The sequence below is a fragment of the Perognathus longimembris genome, chromosome 4, assembly GCF_023159225.1.
Source record: "Perognathus longimembris pacificus isolate PPM17 chromosome 4, ASM2315922v1, whole genome shotgun sequence".
In the NCBI taxonomy this organism is placed as follows: domain Eukaryota; kingdom Metazoa; phylum Chordata; class Mammalia; order Rodentia; family Heteromyidae; genus Perognathus; species Perognathus longimembris.
In genome coordinates this window covers 28,965,044-28,983,416 of record NC_063164.1, presented here as the reverse complement: position 1 = coordinate 28,983,416, position 18,373 = coordinate 28,965,044, and the positions used below count along the sequence as shown (strand labels likewise).

Genomic DNA, 18,373 nt, shown 5'->3' with positions numbered 1-18,373 from the left:
CTTCCCTTATATATGAAAATGTAACCCCTCTGTACATCACTTTGACAATAAAGAAAAAAAAGAAACAGAGCAAACATAAACTTAAATTTAAAAAAATTACATATACAGAGAATCTTTTTTTTTTTTGTAAAGGCCACATAGTATTTTCATGGTACTACTTTTCTGCTTTGTTGCATGAAGAAATGAATATTCAGATAAGACTTTCTTCACACAAACAGCTGGTTTTCCATTGACTGTAGTTGGCTGGACCCTGCTCTAAAGGATTACTTTGAGTTACAGTTTGGCACAGGTTTGTGAGTTGGAAAAGATATAACTAAAAATAAGTAAATTAGATTAACTGGGAAATGACTTGCTTGATTATTGAGAAATTCCAGCATATTTTAAAAGAAAGGAAGTTTGATGACTTTTTATTTGTCCATTCATTCGTTTGTTTGTTTGTTCATTTTCTTGGTCATGGACCTTGAACTTAGGGTGAAGCACTGTCCCTGAGCTTTTGTGCTCAAGGGAAGTGCTCTACAACTTTGAGCCACAGTGCCACTTCTAGTTTTCTGGTGGCTAATTGGAGATAAGAGTCTCATGGTCTTTTCTGCCTGGGCTGGCTTTGAACACGATCCTCAGATCTTAGCTTCCAGAATAGCTAGGATTATAGGTGTAAGCCACTAGCGCCCAACTGTTTGAATACTTTTAAATAACTGACTATAGGTTAAGTAGACTTGGATGGGATTTAGGAAAATCATTTTATGTTGTACTTGACTGTTCATATAAAAGTAAACATTGATGTGATTACTGAAAATAATTTCTTATGAAAGTTCATCACACAATTTGCTTATAGCTTTCTTTTGACATTCTTTTCTTCTTACATAGTATGAGGTTAGCTTCACTCCCCTAGTTGATATGCTAGATCACAATTACATTTCTCTCTCTCCCTCTCTCTCTCTCTCTCTCTCTCTCTCTCTCTCTCTCTCTCTCTCTCTCTCTCTCTCTCTCTCTTTCTTTTGCCAGTCCTGGGGCTTTGACTTTGACTCAGGGCCTGAGCGCTGTCCCTGGCTTCTTCTTGCTCAAGGCTAGCACTCTACCATTTGAGCAACAGCACCACTTCTGGCCTTTTCTGTTTATGTGGTGCTCAGGAATCAAACCCAGGGCTTCATGCATGCAAGGCAAGCACTCTACTGCTAAGCACATTCCCAGCATAGTTATATTTCTTTATAGGCAATATATAATAACAGATCCACAAGCCAATATTCAGGAAAATATCAATTGTGATAATATCAGCAATCTCTTTGAATTTGCTTTGAGTTGGACATGTTTGTCATCTTAAGTAACAAAAACTGTAACAAATATACTAAGCCTGTATTTTGAGGCTGAGATCTGAGGATCATGGCTGTAAGCCAGCTCAGGCAAGAAAGTCTGTGAGACTCTTCTTTCCAAGTAAGCATCAAAAGTGCCAGAAGTGGAGCTGTGGCTCAAGTTGAGTGCTAGCATTGAGCAAAAGAAGCTCAGGGACAGTGCCCAGGCTCTGAGTTCAAGCTCAAGACAGGTGTGAAAAAAACAAAAACAACCCCCCCCAAATAAATAAGTGGTTTAATGTCAAGAAAGATATATGAGGAGCAAAATAAAATTACAGAATTACAGAAATTATAGTAGAATACTCTTTAGCTAAAGATCCAGAAGAAAATAATCTTTAGAAAAATATTCTGAAATTCATCAAAAGTGATAAAGGACGTAAAATTTAACACCAAGAGTTAAAATGGACTGACATTAGAATCTCAAGAAAAGAAAGGGCAAGAGTCAAAGATATACCAAGTACAGTCTAGCAAGTTAAGAGATGAGCCTTTTGCATGCTCAGCTGTTTCTCTCACCTCTCCCCCATTATGAATGCCTACCTCCATGTTAGATCCTCACACCATTTGCAGGCGACCCTTTTGCATCCATACTCTACCTCCACTCGCACTGTGCCATACTTTTGTCTTACTTAATGTCTTTCTGATTTCTAGGATTGTTTCTGTACTTCACGAACACGAGTTGAATCACTTAGGCCAGAAAAACAGTCTGAAACCAGTATCCATCAATACTTGGTAAGAAATTGGTTGAATACAATTAATGTACCTCCTTTGCCTTCTGTAAGAACACTCACTGGTTCTCTCATAGCTTTTTCGTGGCCATGTCTTTTCCTGTTTTTTCTTTCTGCTCGTCTCCAATATTCTGAAATAGACTTCCTAAGCTAGCTTTCCCTAAGCAATCTAGCCCACTCCTATGGTTTCAGTTGCTCAGGTTTCAGATTGCCCTGGATCTGACTTAGAAGTCCTGAGAGGACCCTGACAGCAAGCAGAACTGATCATGACTAGACTGTCTCTCTCCTGAGCAGTAGACATGTCCATAGAGTCAGACATAGAATCTCTATCTCAGGAGATTCTTCAGACACCTCTGCTGAGTTTGAGTGAAACGTAAGCCTTCTCTCAAAACTTCAACAACCAATTGTATTTCTTGCTTTGGCTAATGAAACCCAACCAAGTAAGTCATCCTAACTAAAGACTTCAGAGTGGTCTTCACTCTACCACCACTCATACCATTAAATCTTCTAGATACCAAGTCTCAAGAGTCTGTCTTTCCTTCCTCTCCTTCACAGGGGCGCTGCTACTCAAGTCCCATCATCCCCCACTTGGACCTGGGCTGTAATGAGGTGACTCTGCCTGCAGACAGTCTGCAATGTGTGTAGAGTAGACACGTGTCTCCTCCTAGATTGGGAGTCTCCCACTGTGCTTGTATCAGGGTTCACTACTGTACCAAGACAGGCCTGCTTGTGCCACTTGCCTGCTTGAAACCTTCCATTAAGGAGCAATCTCACTGTTACATGGAATTAAACAGAAATCTATTTTTAAATGAGTTTACAATGTTACCATGGTTTAGTTATCCATGTTTTTATTTTTGCTGTATTGGAATTTGAACTCAGGTCCTCATGGTTGCTGGGCAGTCATGTTTGGGAGATAGTCCTGATTTTCCAGATGATTTGTGTCTCCTATAACTTTGAAAGCACTCTATCTAGAAAAGCCCATCTTTGAAGTTAACCATGCCTCTACGTTTAGGTTTCATGCCTCAGTGACTCCTGAGTACCCCGTGAGACCTCACACTGATGAGTACTTCTTCACCTGGGGAGGCTAGACCCTAAGCTCCTGTCTCCTTAAGTTTAGTTTTCTTTTTCACCTCCTTTTGGTTCATTTCATCTTTGAAAACTTCTTCACCATCTTAATAGCTGTAGTGTGGAAGGAGTTGTTACCATGCCCACTAGAGAAGCATGGCAGCTTGTAGGAGAAATGGATACAGCTGGTGACTGGAAGCAGGATCATGAGTCATTGCAGCTCTAGTGCACTCACTCCACACTTTCATCTGTCAGCCATTCCTACCAACTTCCACACATTTTACTACAACTTGCATTGGACTTATTCCTTGCTATTTGTAAACCTCCTTTTCCTATCCTATTTCCATATAGAAAACCTTCTAACATCAATTATCAATTGGCAATTTCCCTGTAGATCTAAAAACAGTTTCCAGCCACCTTTGATGTCATCCTAAGGTGCACATGTGAGCTTGAAAAAACAGTATCAACATTTTCTGTTGGCATGGTGGCATCAAATTGGGAGTTTAAGTGTGTGTGTATGTGTATGTGTATACTGGCATATATATATATGCTGCCAAATATATATATATATACACACATACATGTACATATATATATATATACACATACATACTTGCCAGTCCTGGGTCTTGATCTCCAGGCCTGGGTGCTGTCTCTGATTTTCTTTTGCTCAAGGGTAGTGCTCTACCACTTTGAGACAAAGCACCACTTTGGGCTTTTTCTGAGTAGTTTATTGGAGGAAAGAGTTTCATGGACTTTCCTGCCTGGGCTGGCATCAAACCATGATCCTCAGAACTCAGCCTCCTGAGTAGCTAGGATTATAGTCATGAGCCACTGGTGCCTCGCAATGTTTATACATTTTTTGTTTTCACCTTGTGAAATGAATGCAGGTCGATGAGCCACCCCTTTCCTGGTCACCTCCATGCACTAGAACCAGTGAAGCAATACATTCCACCAATGTTTCTCACTATGAACTGCAAGTGGAAATAGGTAAGAATCCTGGACTTGCTATAACTAACCTTTTGTTGCTTGAAATGAGATGATCAACAGATTATTTTATAGGCAAGTATTTCTCTGTTGACAGCTACAGCTTAAAAGTGGATATTTACTGTGTTAGTCAAATGAATTGATTTTGTGTTTATATCACAATAGTGAGGTAGGTAGACTTTTTTTAAAGATTGCTATCTAGAACTTGTACATTTTCACTTGTGCATTTAGAGAACTAAGACAGTACTAAAAATATATATTATTGTATCCTTATTGTGGGAAGCATCTAATTTTGTGGGAATAATTTATACTCGGTGGGAATTAAAATCATGTAAACCTTTCAGTTATAATACTTAAACTTATTTTCTAATTTAAAATTATACTTTTTTGGGTAGTAGAAACCTTTATGGTTGGATATGGAACAAGATGAGTTCTTGTTTCTAGCTTTTGTAACAAGTATCTATATACAAATGTATGTCTATATATTTATGTTTGAAACATACATGGTGAGTTATTCCCCAAAATAGGATGAATCTCAAAAGCACAAAAGACTATCTTTTTTGATACCATTTATTTATATGACAAACAAGCAGATCTGTGATTGCTAGGACTAGAGGTCAGGGTAGGAAACTGCTGACTAGTATTCCTTTGTTTAACTAGATCATCAAGTCACAGTCTTAGCCATATAATAGCTATGCATTTATATGTCATTGTCTTAATTTGCTTATTGGCCCCTATATCTTATTTTGTAGATTGTCTATTTATCCTCTGCCTGCTTCTTAATTGAATTGTTTATTATCTTTTCCGGATAGAAGGCTTATCAAACATAAATATTGCTAATAGTTTCAGTCCATGGATTATGTTTTCATTTTCTTTCTTTCTCAGGGGGGAAGCATGGTTTGGAATAAATATGCTTTTGAAAATTTTGAAATAAATATACAGAGCTTCTTAGTTTAAAAGTTTCAATTCCTAAGTAAAATTTTATCACAAAAAGAAAGAACAATAATAAATAAAAATGAATGTGGAACAAGTAAGTGGCCACAACCTTTCTAAACACAAGAAGGACATACCTGATGCAGGAACTTTCATCTAGGCTTATCAGGCACTGTGAGGCCCTGAACCTGGATTGAGATCTACGTATGTTTTCAAAAAGGCCTAGAGAGTTCCTTTCCACTCTCTCCTATGTGGCCCTGATCTAAGTTCATGAATCTGAGCAAAGATGGGAGACCTGACTATGTGTGAAGCCTAGTCCCTCACTCAAAAATTGTCTAGCGGCTAATAAAATGTCTCAGTTCACCCAAAGGAGTTTGAGGCTGGTGATCAGGAAGTGACAAGGGGACATCCTCCATTAGGACATTCTCTGTTAGGACAAATTTTAAGGAAGAGTCACATAACTGGCATGGGTCAAGGTACCATGAAGTTATTAGGAATACTATGTAGGTAATTCAAACATGGAAGGATGGAGATTCGTACTTTGAAACTTAGAACACACTGAAGACCAGGCAAAATCATGCAGTCATAAGAGTCAATTTGGGGCTGACACTAGTTAGATAGTAACAGCTTTCCTTTTGGACAGCTAAAAAAGAGCTTGTGTTGAAATAGCTGGTGAGCCAGGTGTCTGAGATCTGGGCCATTACTGCAATGCTGAGGCTGATTGAATTTTTTCATTTCATTAGTGGTATATTTTGAATATTTTATATTTTAATGAAGTACACAGCGTCAATTCTATTCTTTGGGTTGCTAACAAGAATCCTATGTCCAATTACAGGAAGAGGATTTGACAACTTGACCTCTGTCCATCTCGCTCGGCATACTCCTACAGGAACACTGGTAACCATAAAAATTACAAATCTTGAGAACTGCAATGAAGAACGGCTGAAAGCTTTACAGGTAGTGACATGAAGAAAGGCACATATTTATAGTAATGTCTTATTGAAGAGATTGCACCTGTAAGAATTTGTTTCCATGAAATTGGTAATTCTTTTTTTTAGGGAAAGATCTTCTGATTAATATTGAATCACTGAATTAATATTGAGTAATTGAATTAAGTAAGAATACTTGGATCTGGTTTCCAAGTGAAAGAAAAGTATATTCAAACTTGGTAAACCGTTATAACTTCATTCAAGTGAATGTCATATTCAAATGCTGGCCTGGAGATTCACAACACCCTAGGAGAATAGAAAAACAGAAGCAAACAGGACCTTTTCTATCCAGATAAACAAATTTAACTTCCAAATTGATAAATTATAACAGAATTATGTTTCAGGATATTATGCCATTTTCTTGTCATTAATCACTAAAGTTTATGCTAGTTCTGGGGGCATAAACTCAGTGCCTCTCACTCTTGTTGGGTTTGCTTGCTCAATGCTGGTATTCTACCACTTGAGCCAGCCCTCCAGCCTAGCATCAGTAATCATTTTTTATATAATAGAGGAAATAATTTTCTTCGGATAGTCTCAATTTTAAAAATATATGTGTATATATATGTTGCAGAGAAAAAATAATCTAGAGAAAACTATTGATTGTTCTTTCTGTGTTCTTTCTCCTTCCATTCTGTGTGTTTTTAAATTTTCTTAGTGTCAAGTGTGCTTATGAAATGGGAATCATACTTCATAGAATGCCAAGTATGGTGCAGAGTACTAAGAAGCTACTACTATTACTGTTTCTTTCCTTCATCATGAGAAAAGAGAAGTTGTTTTAAAATAACTTGTCTTTTGTGTCTTTACTCTAGAAAGCGGTGATTCTATCCCACTTTTTTCGGCACCCTAATATTACAAATTACTGGACAGTTTTCACTGTTGGCAGTTGGCTTTGGGTTATTTCTCCATTTATGGCCTATGGTAAGAAAACTGCTTTTAAATGAAACAACCATGCGTAGCCTGAATGCTATTGTTATACAGATGAACAGGGTCTTAGATTTGTGACTTTCTACTTTCAATTTATAAATACAACATCTGATTCTCAGTATCATGATCTACGTTAATACTTGGCTTGTGTTGACTTTTAGTCTTGAGAAAAAAAGGAGAACAGGTATTATAATCAAGGAACTTATTCTCATTCTCAGAATTTCATGGCTTTACATAAGCTATCTCTTCCCCTCAGTTTTCTTCTTGCTTGTCAGTGGAAAGTGATGGGTGTTTGCTTCCCTATGCACACGATCTCTGTCCTCATTTCACCACACTGTAAACTGAATTCTCTTGCTATAAACCCCCTTGTGTGTGTCTGTCCCTCACTTGTGTTTCTTGACAGCAAGGATCTTGTGAATTTTCTGTTTTGGTGCCCAGGTGCTGTTATATTACTTAGCACAGTACAATGTACAGCATGTTAAATAATTAAGTGGATGGATTCTAGAGCTTTGATTTGAATTTTTTTTAAATCTTATTATAAAGGGGATTCACTGAAGGGTTATAATTACATAAGTCAGGTAATGACTCCATTTCCTTTTGAACAGTGTTACTCCCTCCCTCATTCTCTCCCAGTTTAAAGCTTTGATTTTTAGAATAGCTTTTGTGAATTGCTTTTGGATTACAAAGAAATCATATGCTACATATAGAATGTGTTTTTCCCCCAGTTTTTGGTTTTAGGTTTTTGGGTTTTTTTCTGCTGGGGCTTGAACTCAGAGCTTGGGCTCTGTCCCTGATCCTCTCTGTGCTCAAGTCTAGCGCTACCATTTAAGCCACAGTGCCTCTTCTGGCTTTTTCTGAGTAGTTTACTGGAGATGAGAGTCTCACAGACTTTCTTGGTGGGCTGGCTTTGAACCATGATCTTCACATCTCAGACTTCTGAGTAGCTAGGATTATAGGTGTGAGCCACCAACGCCTGACTTGTAGCATGTATTTTAAATTAATATTTTAATATTTTTAATTGAAAAATAGCTCTCTTTCCTAATCTCTTAGGAGATCATTAGGAAGAAAAATTCCCTACTGGTGCTGGAATCAAACTTAGGGCTTTAGCATAATTGGCAAGTCCGCCACCTCTGAGCTTTATCCCCAGACCCTTGCAAAAATGTTTTTAAAATTCCTAAAGGAAAAGCACTGTTGCATGGGAAAGCATTAGGCTCCAAAAAAGTAAATGGCATGTGTGTGTTTATGATGGAAAAGCCATCTACAACATAGTTGGAAACAAGATCACTTTCAATGTTCCTCTGAAAATCTCAATGGTTTCTTACAGGTTCAGCAAGTCAGCTCTTGAGGACTTACTTTCCTGAAGGAATGAGTGAAACTTTAATAAGAAACATTCTCTTTGGAGCGGTGCGAGGATTGAATTATCTTCACCAAAATGGCTGTATTCATAGGTATTTGCTTATTGCATTTTATAAAATGATTTTGTTTTTCAGCATTAGAGTTTTTCAGTGTCAGAATTCAGTATCAGGGCCTCTCACTGGAATTACTCACTGGGCTGGTACTCTACCAGGTGAGCCATGCCTCATACTCAGCTTCTTGCTAACCAGTAAGGAGGGGTTGGCTTTGAACCTCAGTCTCTCAGATCTTAGCCTCCTGACTAGTTGCAGGTGTGAGCCACTGACAGCTGACTAAAATGAAAGGCATTTAGTAGAGGAGGTCTTTTAGGAAACTTGGAGGAGGAGGCAATTGAGTATTAGGATGTAGGGTTATATCACTTGAACAGAGAGGAAGAGCCCAATGCATTCAGAGAATGCTTACCTTTTATATCCATTCACCAAAAATGTTAAGGCCACAGCATCTGTACCAAGCACTTCCCTTGGTGCTGGGGTGCAACATTTGCCCTCATGGAGCTCACAGTCTCAGCCTAATGTGGGATATAAGAACCAGGATATTCAGGATCAGCTACAGGGAAAGGATCCTAGTTAGCTGGTTGTGTTTTATTCTTTTCAAGCAAATAAATAGCTTCTTTATGTGCTTTCCAGCTTGTCCCATATGTTTATCATGTACAAGTTATAATTCTTCCCCGATTCCTTAAATAGCATCTTGAGTTTATCATAGTAAGTATAAAATCTCTTGTTATCAAACTTCACTTGCGTAATTGTCTGAATGTGAAGGTCAATGATCTAAAATACACTAGGACTTTGTTTTGCTTCTGAATTAAATTAATTTTAAATGGACTTGCTTTCTTATTCAGTTTCCATAAAGTTTTTTTTGTCTTTCTATTCATATTTAGCAGAATTCTGGTTAGATGACAACTTTAAACCAACTGTACTCTAAATAACTAAAGGATAAGGTTCTTTTATAATTTGACATTTTAAGAAAATTTATGACATCTTTATAAATGATGTTATACCATGAAATTTTTCCTGTTTAATATTGTATTTAACTATAAATCATACACTTGTGCTTAAATGTTAATTTTTTAGGCATCTTGGTGTTTTTGCAAGTATATTAAAATAGTGAAATTAGTAACTTGATTCTATTTTTCATTTGAAAAACACCTACCTGTTCAAACCTGCACCTTTCAACTCTTGTAGTTCTGTATTGAGTACACTAATTCCGAACTCCCTAAACATTTCTTATATTTTTAATGTGTATAACATACACTTGTATTTTATAAAGGGTATTTAGTTTCTAAGAGTATACCTCATTCTGTTCTGACCAGACTTTTATTCTTTCTTCATTGGCCAGATTCCTAGTACTTAGGATTGTTTCTTTTTGTTCTAGGAGTTTTAAAGCCAGCCATATCCTCATTTCTGGTGATGGCCTAGTGACCCTGTCTGGCCTGTCCCATCTGCATAGTTTGGTTAAGCACGGACAGAGGCATAGGGCTGTGTTTGATTTCCCACAGTTCAGCACGTCAGTGCAGCCGTGGCTGAGTCCAGAGCTACTGAGACAGGTCAGGTGTGGCTGTGGCATTGGTTTGTCTGTGTGTCTCAAGTGTCTTCTGAGTTTGACTAAAGGACAATTGCATCTTTATACTTGGATATTGATGAATGGCCTACTATAAGACCTTTTCTCTTTCTTGTCAAAATTTTGTTAGGAACTTGAAATGTACACTAATACATTAGGTAGATCCTGATTTCCTACTTATTGGGTAATTTTTCAATGGTTCACCATCCTTTATCACAACAGGATATGTAGATAACTTTTGGCTATTTATACTAAAGAACTTCAAATTAATTGTGTTGCACAGGACTTACATGGATATAATGTGAAGTCAGATATTTACAGTGTTGGGATTACAGCATGTGAATTAGCCAGTGGGCAGATCCCATTTCAGGACATGCATAGGACTCAGGTAAAATGCCTCTAAAATCCCTGAATTTCTTGCCTTTTCTAGGTTCTTACATTCTAGATAATTTCTATAAAACATGTTTATTATAGACTCTTTGTCATTTTTGTTTTAATATTTTGCCTGGAAAATGTTCAAGAACTTTTTCTTTCTCTTAGATGCTGTTACAGAAACTAAAAGGTCCTCCGTATAGCCCATTGGATATCAGTATTTTCCCTCAATCAGACTCTAGAATGAAAAGTTCTCGGTCAGGTGTGGACTCTGGGATTGGAGAAAGTGTACTTGTCTCCAGTGGAAGTCACACAGTCACTAGTGAACGGCTGCACACACCAGCCTCGAAGACCTTCTCTCCTGCCTTCTTTAGCTTAGTACAGCTTTGTCTGCAGCAAGATCCTGAGAAAAGGTAATAATACTGGTCGCCTCTAAATGGCACAAAATGTATGTGCTTTATGTGTTATAGAAGTTTATCCTTCCCATCAAATTCAAATCTTTTGATAAAAATGTGTAATGTAGAAATTGTCAGTGCTAAGAATAAGTAGAAATGGTAAGCAAATGGGAAGAACACTGGATTCAGAATCAGAAGGGACAGACTCCATATCATTTCCTACCTAAGACATCTTATAAAAATTATCTTTAGGGGTTGGGGATATGGCCTAGTGGCAAAGAATGCCTACCTCGAATACATGAAGCCCTGGGTTCAATTCCCCAGACACCACATATACAGAATACAGCCAGAAGTGGCGCTGTGGCTCAAAAAGCCAGGGACATTGCTCAGGCCCTGAAAAAAACAAAACCAAAAAACATTGAAAAATTATCTTTAAAAACAAATCACCCTTCCTAGATACAGATTACTACCTCCTTTCTATTAAGGCATTTTAGAAATTCTAAGTAGTATAAAAATGTAAGTTGCTGCTAATATACTTGTCTAAATTATCATTAGATAACTATATATTAGTATTTTGTATAGAAGATATCTGTCTTATTTTCTTATTTATCTTTTGTTTTCTGGCTCCTTAGTAACAGGTGTACTTCCAATACGTACCCAATAAATGTTGAATATGATGTAATTGAATAATACTTCTAGAATTATTTCTTCCTGTTAATCAGATTTGGTACTATGAATTTATTTTTGTACTGGTTCTGGGACTTGAACTCAGGACCTGGGTACTGTCCCTGTGCTTTTGTGCTCAAGGCTAGTGCTCTACCACTTGAGCCACAGTTCCACTTCCCAGCTATCTATCATCCATCTATCTATCTATCTATCTATCTATCTATCTATCTATCTATCTATCTGTTTATTTTTTGGTTAGTTAGTTGGAGACAGTTTCAGATTTCAGTCTCTGAACAGTTAGGATACAGTCATGAGCCACTGGCATCTGGCTTTTTTCTTTTTCTTATTGCTGCTTTAGTATTGGGTTTTATAACTCTAACATAATTTTCATTTTTGGTGGATGGTACTGGGTTTTGAACTTAGTGCCTTGGTTTTGCTATACATACACTTTACCACTTGAGTCATTCTTTGAGTCTGTTTTTGGCTAGTTATTTTTCAGATAAGACTCTTACAAAGATTTTTTTTTTTCAGTCAACCTCAGAACCATTTTCTTCCTACTTATTCCTCTCTGATAACTCAGATTACAGTGTGTATCATTACTCCCAGAGTTTTATTGTTGTTGAGATGGGTTGTAGATAGCTTTTTGCCTAGAGTGAGCTCAAACTGTAATCTTTTGGTTTTCTGCTACCTGAGAAGCTGGGATTATAGAAGTGAACTATTGGGCCTGGCCCCTCTAATTTCTAATATAGTTATATACTTTAAAAATCTACATTCTGACATTTCTATTTTTTAAATAACTTTATTAAATATTTCAGGCCATCAGCAAGCAGTTTATTGTCCCATGTATTCTTCAAACAGGTGAGTTTATCTATTGTCTGTTACCTAGATGTTTTTAAATACTATTAAAAATCACTTCATTTTGTTGGTTTAATGGGATACTTTGGCCACTAAAAGACAAATAGTTACCTCATAAAGTTAAAGAGTACATTTTTGTGGAGATGGTGATGTTTGGTTTTCCTTTTTCTTGTTTTTTTGTTTTGTTTTGTTTTGTTCTTTTGAGGAGAGCCAGGGGGGGAGCTGAAATGGATGGACAAAAGGTGAACAAATGCAGATGTGATACTCAGTAGATACTATGTGGAAAATGAAGTGCAACTTGTGGGTTGGGGTTTGGAGGGGAAAACTGTGAGAAAGCAAAGGAATGGTTGACATTGCCCAAAAAGAAATATACTCATTACCTGACTTGTGAAACGGTAACTCCTCTGTACAACACCTTAACAATAAAAAAGATAAAAAAATGATTACTGAATTGAAAAAAAGCCATCTTTGAAAATTTAATTAATAGACTCTAAAAGATTTCCCTTCTGCAAAACAAAATGAGTAAAAAGAAACTGTCTTATCATATGCCACTATATACTTAGTGTACATTTTAATTAATGCAGAGACAATTTCTTTTTCTGTATTGGCTAGAAATAATTCTGATAAAATCAATGTATTAATAATTCCTATTCTCTGATGAACAGAGCCAAAGGCATTTAGAGAAGATATCTGAAAATAATTTCAAATATTTTTGTGAATCCTTTAAAACTTGCTTGTTGCTCATAAGACTGATTTAGTTATGAGCCTTATCTTGACTTTATTTTGAATGTCTTTAACAGATGAAAGAAGAAAGTCGGGATTGCATTCTCTCCCTGTTGCCCCCTGCCTATAACAAGCCATCGGAAGCAATGCCTCCAGTGTTGCCTTGGACTGAGCCACAATGTGATCTTCCTGATGAAAAAGACCCCAACTGGGACTTATAGGGCTGCCAAACCATTTCATGTCCTATATACTTGACACTTTCTCCTTGCTGCTTGTTCTGCTGTATTGCTAGGTAAAAAATACCAGAATTATACTTGAAAATACAGTTGGTGCACTGGAGAATCTATCATGTAAACCACTCTGTTCACAGGGCATGAGTTTCTAGCCCTTTGCTATGTCAGAGTGCCTTCAGAACTCCAGGGCAACATCAGAATTACTCCTCTAGCTACAGTTAGTGTCATCTCTTCTTCATTATCCCCCTCCCCCCTCACACACACACACATAGCAAGCTGTGACCACTCTTCTCTTGATCTCTCAATGTAATTTTTGAGCCATTTTTTTCCCTATATCTTGCTTTCCTCAGGGTACAGTGCTTCCCAGGATATCTTGTTCTTGAAGATTATCTAGCCTTTTTATCAGCTACTTAGACCAACAGGCTAGTTTATTATGGCACCATACCCTTTTCTGGAGAAGGGAAATATGTATATTTCTCCTTCTTATTCTGTTAATACGTATTGTAACATCAACCTGAGCCTCACTCACATTTAATGATTCACTTGAAATGAATAGAGAAAATATCATTTGCTTTTTATAAAAATGAAGGGGCCTAGCAACACTTTTCTAGTTATGTAAATTATAGATCCTAAATTCATGTACTTTGTGGGTGCTCAATAAAAACTTAATGAATTGGATTATGCTTTTACTTATTTTTATTGTGTGGTTTGACAAAGCTGGAAAACAGATTCTACTCTGTTTTGCCAAGAAAAGCCATTTCTCAAACATACTGACCTACATGATTTTGGCAGAAGGCATGCTTACCTGTTACATAATTATTGTAGGGATACAACATTTAAGACCCTAGGACTCTTAATGCAATTTCCTTATAAGCAAAAAGAGTTTGTAATTTAAACTCAGGTTAATAGGAGTTGATGTCAGTTGATTTGCTTCATCTATACAGTCTCACTTATATTACAAGTTACTTTTAACTTAAGACTAGAAATTTGAAACCCCAAGTATAAATAATATACAAATGAACAGGCAACTTGAAACACAATCTTTTTTGAAATGTTTATTGACTAGACCCCCTCAAGAATTAACATTGGGTTTACACTCATCAGTGGACCCACTAAGATGCACTAGGGTGAAAGCTGAGAGTGAGAGCATTTTGAATGGACTGTGGAGTAGGAGGGGCTGAGGACCAGTAGAAGTCCTAAACCCCGCTGAGTGGTGGGCATTGTCGTTCATCCTACTGGAGGTGAGTACTTCCCCTTCTGAAGCCCACAGGAATTTTACACAGCCTCTTGAATGTGTTCAGATTTTCCTGCGTGAGTAGAGTGCAGAAGTTAGGAGGAGGATCATGAATGGTACTTCCCACATCTACCATAGGTATATTAGTGTTCTCCAGTGACACAGCTAACAGAAAGTGTATTCATAGTTTGTGCATATAAAATATGTTTGTGTGGATTACATGCATACATACAGAGATTTTATGAAACTAGTTCATATAACTATGGAGGTTGAACTGGGGACCCGAGTAACAATGACCGAGTTCTAGCCCAAAGTGATCTTTGATTATCAGAATCAAGACCCAGGACAAAGTAATGTTTCAGTTTGCTTTCAAAGACAAGGAAATACTGATGTCCCAGTACAAAAGCTATGGGGCAGGAAAAAACTCTTTTGACTGTTTTATGAGGTCCACCTAACTACAGAAGGCTATCTGCTTCACTCAACCTACCAACTGAAACGATAATCTCATGCAGAAGCACCCAGAATAATAAATGGCCAAATGGCTACACCCCCACCTTGTGGCCCTGTCCTGTTGAAATAAAATTAACCATTGCAGTAGCTGTTTGATGGATCGCTTCACTGTGTGCATGAATGACTTGAATTTTATACCATAGTCACCTTTTGTATTGATTTTCTATAGCTACCATAACAAATTTCCACAAACCTCCTTTAAACACCACCAATTCTTTTTGCAGTTCTATTATTCAGAAGTTCCAAAGGGTCTCAATTGGGTAAAATCAAGCCATCAGTAAGCTACATTCCTCTGGGTGCTCTAGACAAAAATGTTTGTCCGTCCTCTCCAGCTTTTGGAAGCTGACTATCTTGCTCAGCTTGTGGACTTCTTTGTGTACCTCCAAAGTCAGCAATGTTGGCATGAGTCCTCACGGTATCATTTTTCTGTCTTTCTTTCTCTTTGCTCTTTAATGACTCTTTAAGGGCTGGGAATATGGCCTAGTGGTAAAGTGCTCGCCTTGTATATATGATGCCCTGGGTTTGATTCCTCAGCACCACATATATAGGAAAAAGCCAGAAGTGGCACTGTGGCTCAAGTGGTAGAGTGCTAGCCTTGAACAAAAAGAAGCCAGGGACAGTGCTCAGGCCCTGAGTTCAAGCCCCAGGACTGGCAAAAACAAAACACAAAAAAGACTCTTTGATTGCCTTGGGTCTCTGGCCCACCGTGTGCGCTGTGAGCGTGGGCGCCGGTCAGCAGAACGAGCTCCCTGCTCCACACACCCAGCAGCCATCAGGATCCCGCTTCCCTGTGGAGTAGTTCCAGCATGCCCATCCTTTGTTGCCTGTTGATTTCTTCTGACTATTTACTTTGGTTCAGAAACACACTGTTGAATTTAATCAGCTAGCAATGGCAAATTCAGAAGGGTCTGAAGCTATGCTGAATAGAGTCATGACAAAAGATAACATTGGAGTTGCAATATTGCTAGAGCTTCGAAAAGAGTTGATTGAAATGTCATCTGGCAAACCACATCTTGGAACCGAAAAACAACTTATTCTTGTGGCTAATGCTCATATGCCTTGGGACTCTGAATACTTGGATGTGAAGTTGGTACAAACTATGATGTGAAGAACATTATTGATAAAGCCTCATGAAGCCTCAAGTCCAGTGTGTTGGGAGAATTTGGAACTATTCCACTTGTCTTATGTGCAGATCTGAATTCTTTGCCAGACTCTGGTGTTGTAGAATCGTTGAGCACTGGTGGAGTAGAAACAAACCATAAAGATTTTAAGGAGCTGAGATATAATGAGAGTCTCACCAACTTCAGCTGCAATGGGAAGAACGGGATGACCACTCACAGTTTCATGTTAGAGAGTGCCTATGAGAGCGGTCTGATGCCTTACACGAATTACACATTTGATTTCAAGGGTATAATTGACTACATCTTTTATTCTAAACCTCAGCTAAACACTTTAGCCATCCTGGGACCTCTGGACCACCATTGGCTAGTTGAGAATAATATCACCGGCTGTCCACATCCACTCATCCCCTCCGACCACTTCTCACTTTTTGCACAATTGGAGCTCTTACTGCCTTTCCTGCCCCAAGTTAATGGCATTCATCTCCCTGGCAGGAGGTAGTCAAGTACCTTCAAAGGACAACCTCAGTTTTACCTGCAAGCTCGTGAAAACCTGAATTTAAGGGAGTGAGGTATGGCCACTAGGGATTTTTCGTAATGATGATTTGCATTTTCAGTCTGATTATATGGTATAAGGGCATCGTAAGAAGCCAGGTGCTAGCAACAGACAAATTCTGAGCCCAATATGCTTTATATACTGCTAGACAGGGATCGGTGTGTTTGTACCTCTTTTTAATTTGTTACAAGTAATTTTCCTGTTTCTTCTATCTAATATAATATTTTCATGCCTTGAAATAGGAAAATGTTTGAACAGCATATTCTCTTTGCACAGAAATCTGTAGCACTACTTTTTTTGAGGCCAGTAGTAACACCCAGAGACCATTCTCCCAGACTTTAGTCCCTCCTTTTTCAGACTTGTTTGTAAAGTATAGAATTTGAATTTAGCCTTTATGATTGTGTAGGATCCACAGAGACCTGATTTATGAAATTTTGTACTAAAAATCAGATTTGAAAACAATTGTATTGTAAATTAAGGCTAATTTTTTTAACCTGTTTCCTGTGTTCTGAAGGCCAGCTTGTAAAAGAGTTGCAACAGACTTTCTCTGCAATGATTGGCACTGTTAGGGTTTTGTTAGCCCTTTTGTACTACTTTATTTTTAAATGGAGAACATTGCTCTTTAAATCTAAGTCTGCTTAGACCTTAGGATATTTTCTTGGGCCAGAGGCAACTTAAACTCATGAATTCCTGATTTTTTATGAAAACTATACCAGGACAGATAAGCTGAACAAGGAATGATCTGTAGGCATTTAAGGACTGAACATGACAGTTAATATATGTACATTCTGATATTTTTTAATTCTAACTTTTTTAAGTTATAAAATTACAGCTGCTTGGTCCAGCTTAACTCCTTGTTGAGACATTTCCTGTGCTCTCTCCACTGTGCCTGCCTAACTTTGTTCTCACCAAGCACTGCCTGTGCATGCAGAGAAAATCTGTGCATCTTCTTTTATATTTTTTAAAAACATTTGTGAGAATTTTATGAAAATGCTTTTGTATGAGCTATGGCTTTTTTCCCATTGTGAAGCATTGCATATCACATTTTGGAGCGTGTACATAGGGTGGGCCATGAGGCCCACACACTGCTTCTAGGTGTCTGCACAGTGCTGTTTGTCACCAGAGTACTACTATCATGTGAGTTCTACTCGGTTCTGAATATCCTTGTTCTCACGTTTTTTAAATCATTCCTTTTTTTTACAGTAATTTTCCATTTATGAAGCAGTATAAATAATTGCATTTTCAAAACAGGTCCTTAAAGCAATTCTTCAGATCCTTTTTAAAGTGACTAAGTCATTTTAATATGTCAACCAAGATAAAAGTTATATCGTACCCTGTATTTTGCCCATAGTGCCATTAATAGATTAGAGATGTAAAGTCAGCTTTAACTTTGCAAACTTGTGTATCTTCTGTTTTCCTTCATTGACTCTTCTCTCCCAAATCAAATGAATTCAGAGGGAGTTTGGACTAACTGCTTTTGTTTCAACTGCAGGCAGGGGGGCAAAAGGACACCATATAAGCATTAAGAAGAAAAATTGTTGAATGTTATTAACACTTTTTATACAGAGGAAGAGTCATTTTGGATAATGACTTAAAATTTTATGGAAATGTTCAGCACTTAATGTGCTTATTCTGTTTTTAGATAAAATAAAATGACATACTGTTCAAATAAATGATTTTTTTTCCTTTCAAGAAATTCTCCAAAAGGTTTTGATCTTCAATCTGTCTGAGATTTGATTTGCGCCCCCCCTTTTTTTAAGACATTGTTGTAA

At 37.5% G+C, this 18,373-nt stretch overlaps 1 protein-coding gene and 1 pseudogene across 3 annotated transcripts in view; both read left to right on the top strand.

Moving 5' to 3' along the window:
- Stradb (STE20 related adaptor beta) overlaps positions 1 to 18,373 on the top strand; it is a 29,798-nt gene that overhangs the window by 5,043 nt on the left and 6,382 nt on the right. The window contains exons 3-12 of one of the 3 annotated variants that reach the window (XM_048344961.1): positions 1,995 to 2,075; positions 4,027 to 4,126; positions 5,892 to 6,013; positions 6,855 to 6,963; positions 8,294 to 8,417; positions 9,754 to 9,925; positions 10,223 to 10,327; positions 10,480 to 10,724; positions 12,188 to 12,230; positions 13,028 to 13,861. In XM_048344961.1, the coding sequence (XP_048200918.1) occupies positions 1,995 to 2,075; positions 4,027 to 4,126; positions 5,892 to 6,013; positions 6,855 to 6,963; positions 8,294 to 8,417; positions 9,754 to 9,925; positions 10,223 to 10,327; positions 10,480 to 10,724; positions 12,188 to 12,230; positions 13,028 to 13,171 (1,245 nt within the window). In that variant the 3' untranslated portion in view covers positions 13,172 to 13,861. Of the gene's footprint in view, positions 1 to 1,994; positions 2,076 to 4,026; positions 4,127 to 5,891; positions 6,014 to 6,854; positions 6,964 to 8,293; positions 8,418 to 9,753; positions 9,926 to 10,222; positions 10,328 to 10,479; positions 10,773 to 12,187; positions 12,231 to 13,027; positions 13,862 to 18,373 lie in introns of those variants that run through there. The other 2 variants (XM_048344962.1, XR_007210736.1) reach the window with 2 other exon arrangements.
- On the top strand, positions 15,775 to 16,579 carry LOC125350851 (annotated as a pseudogene).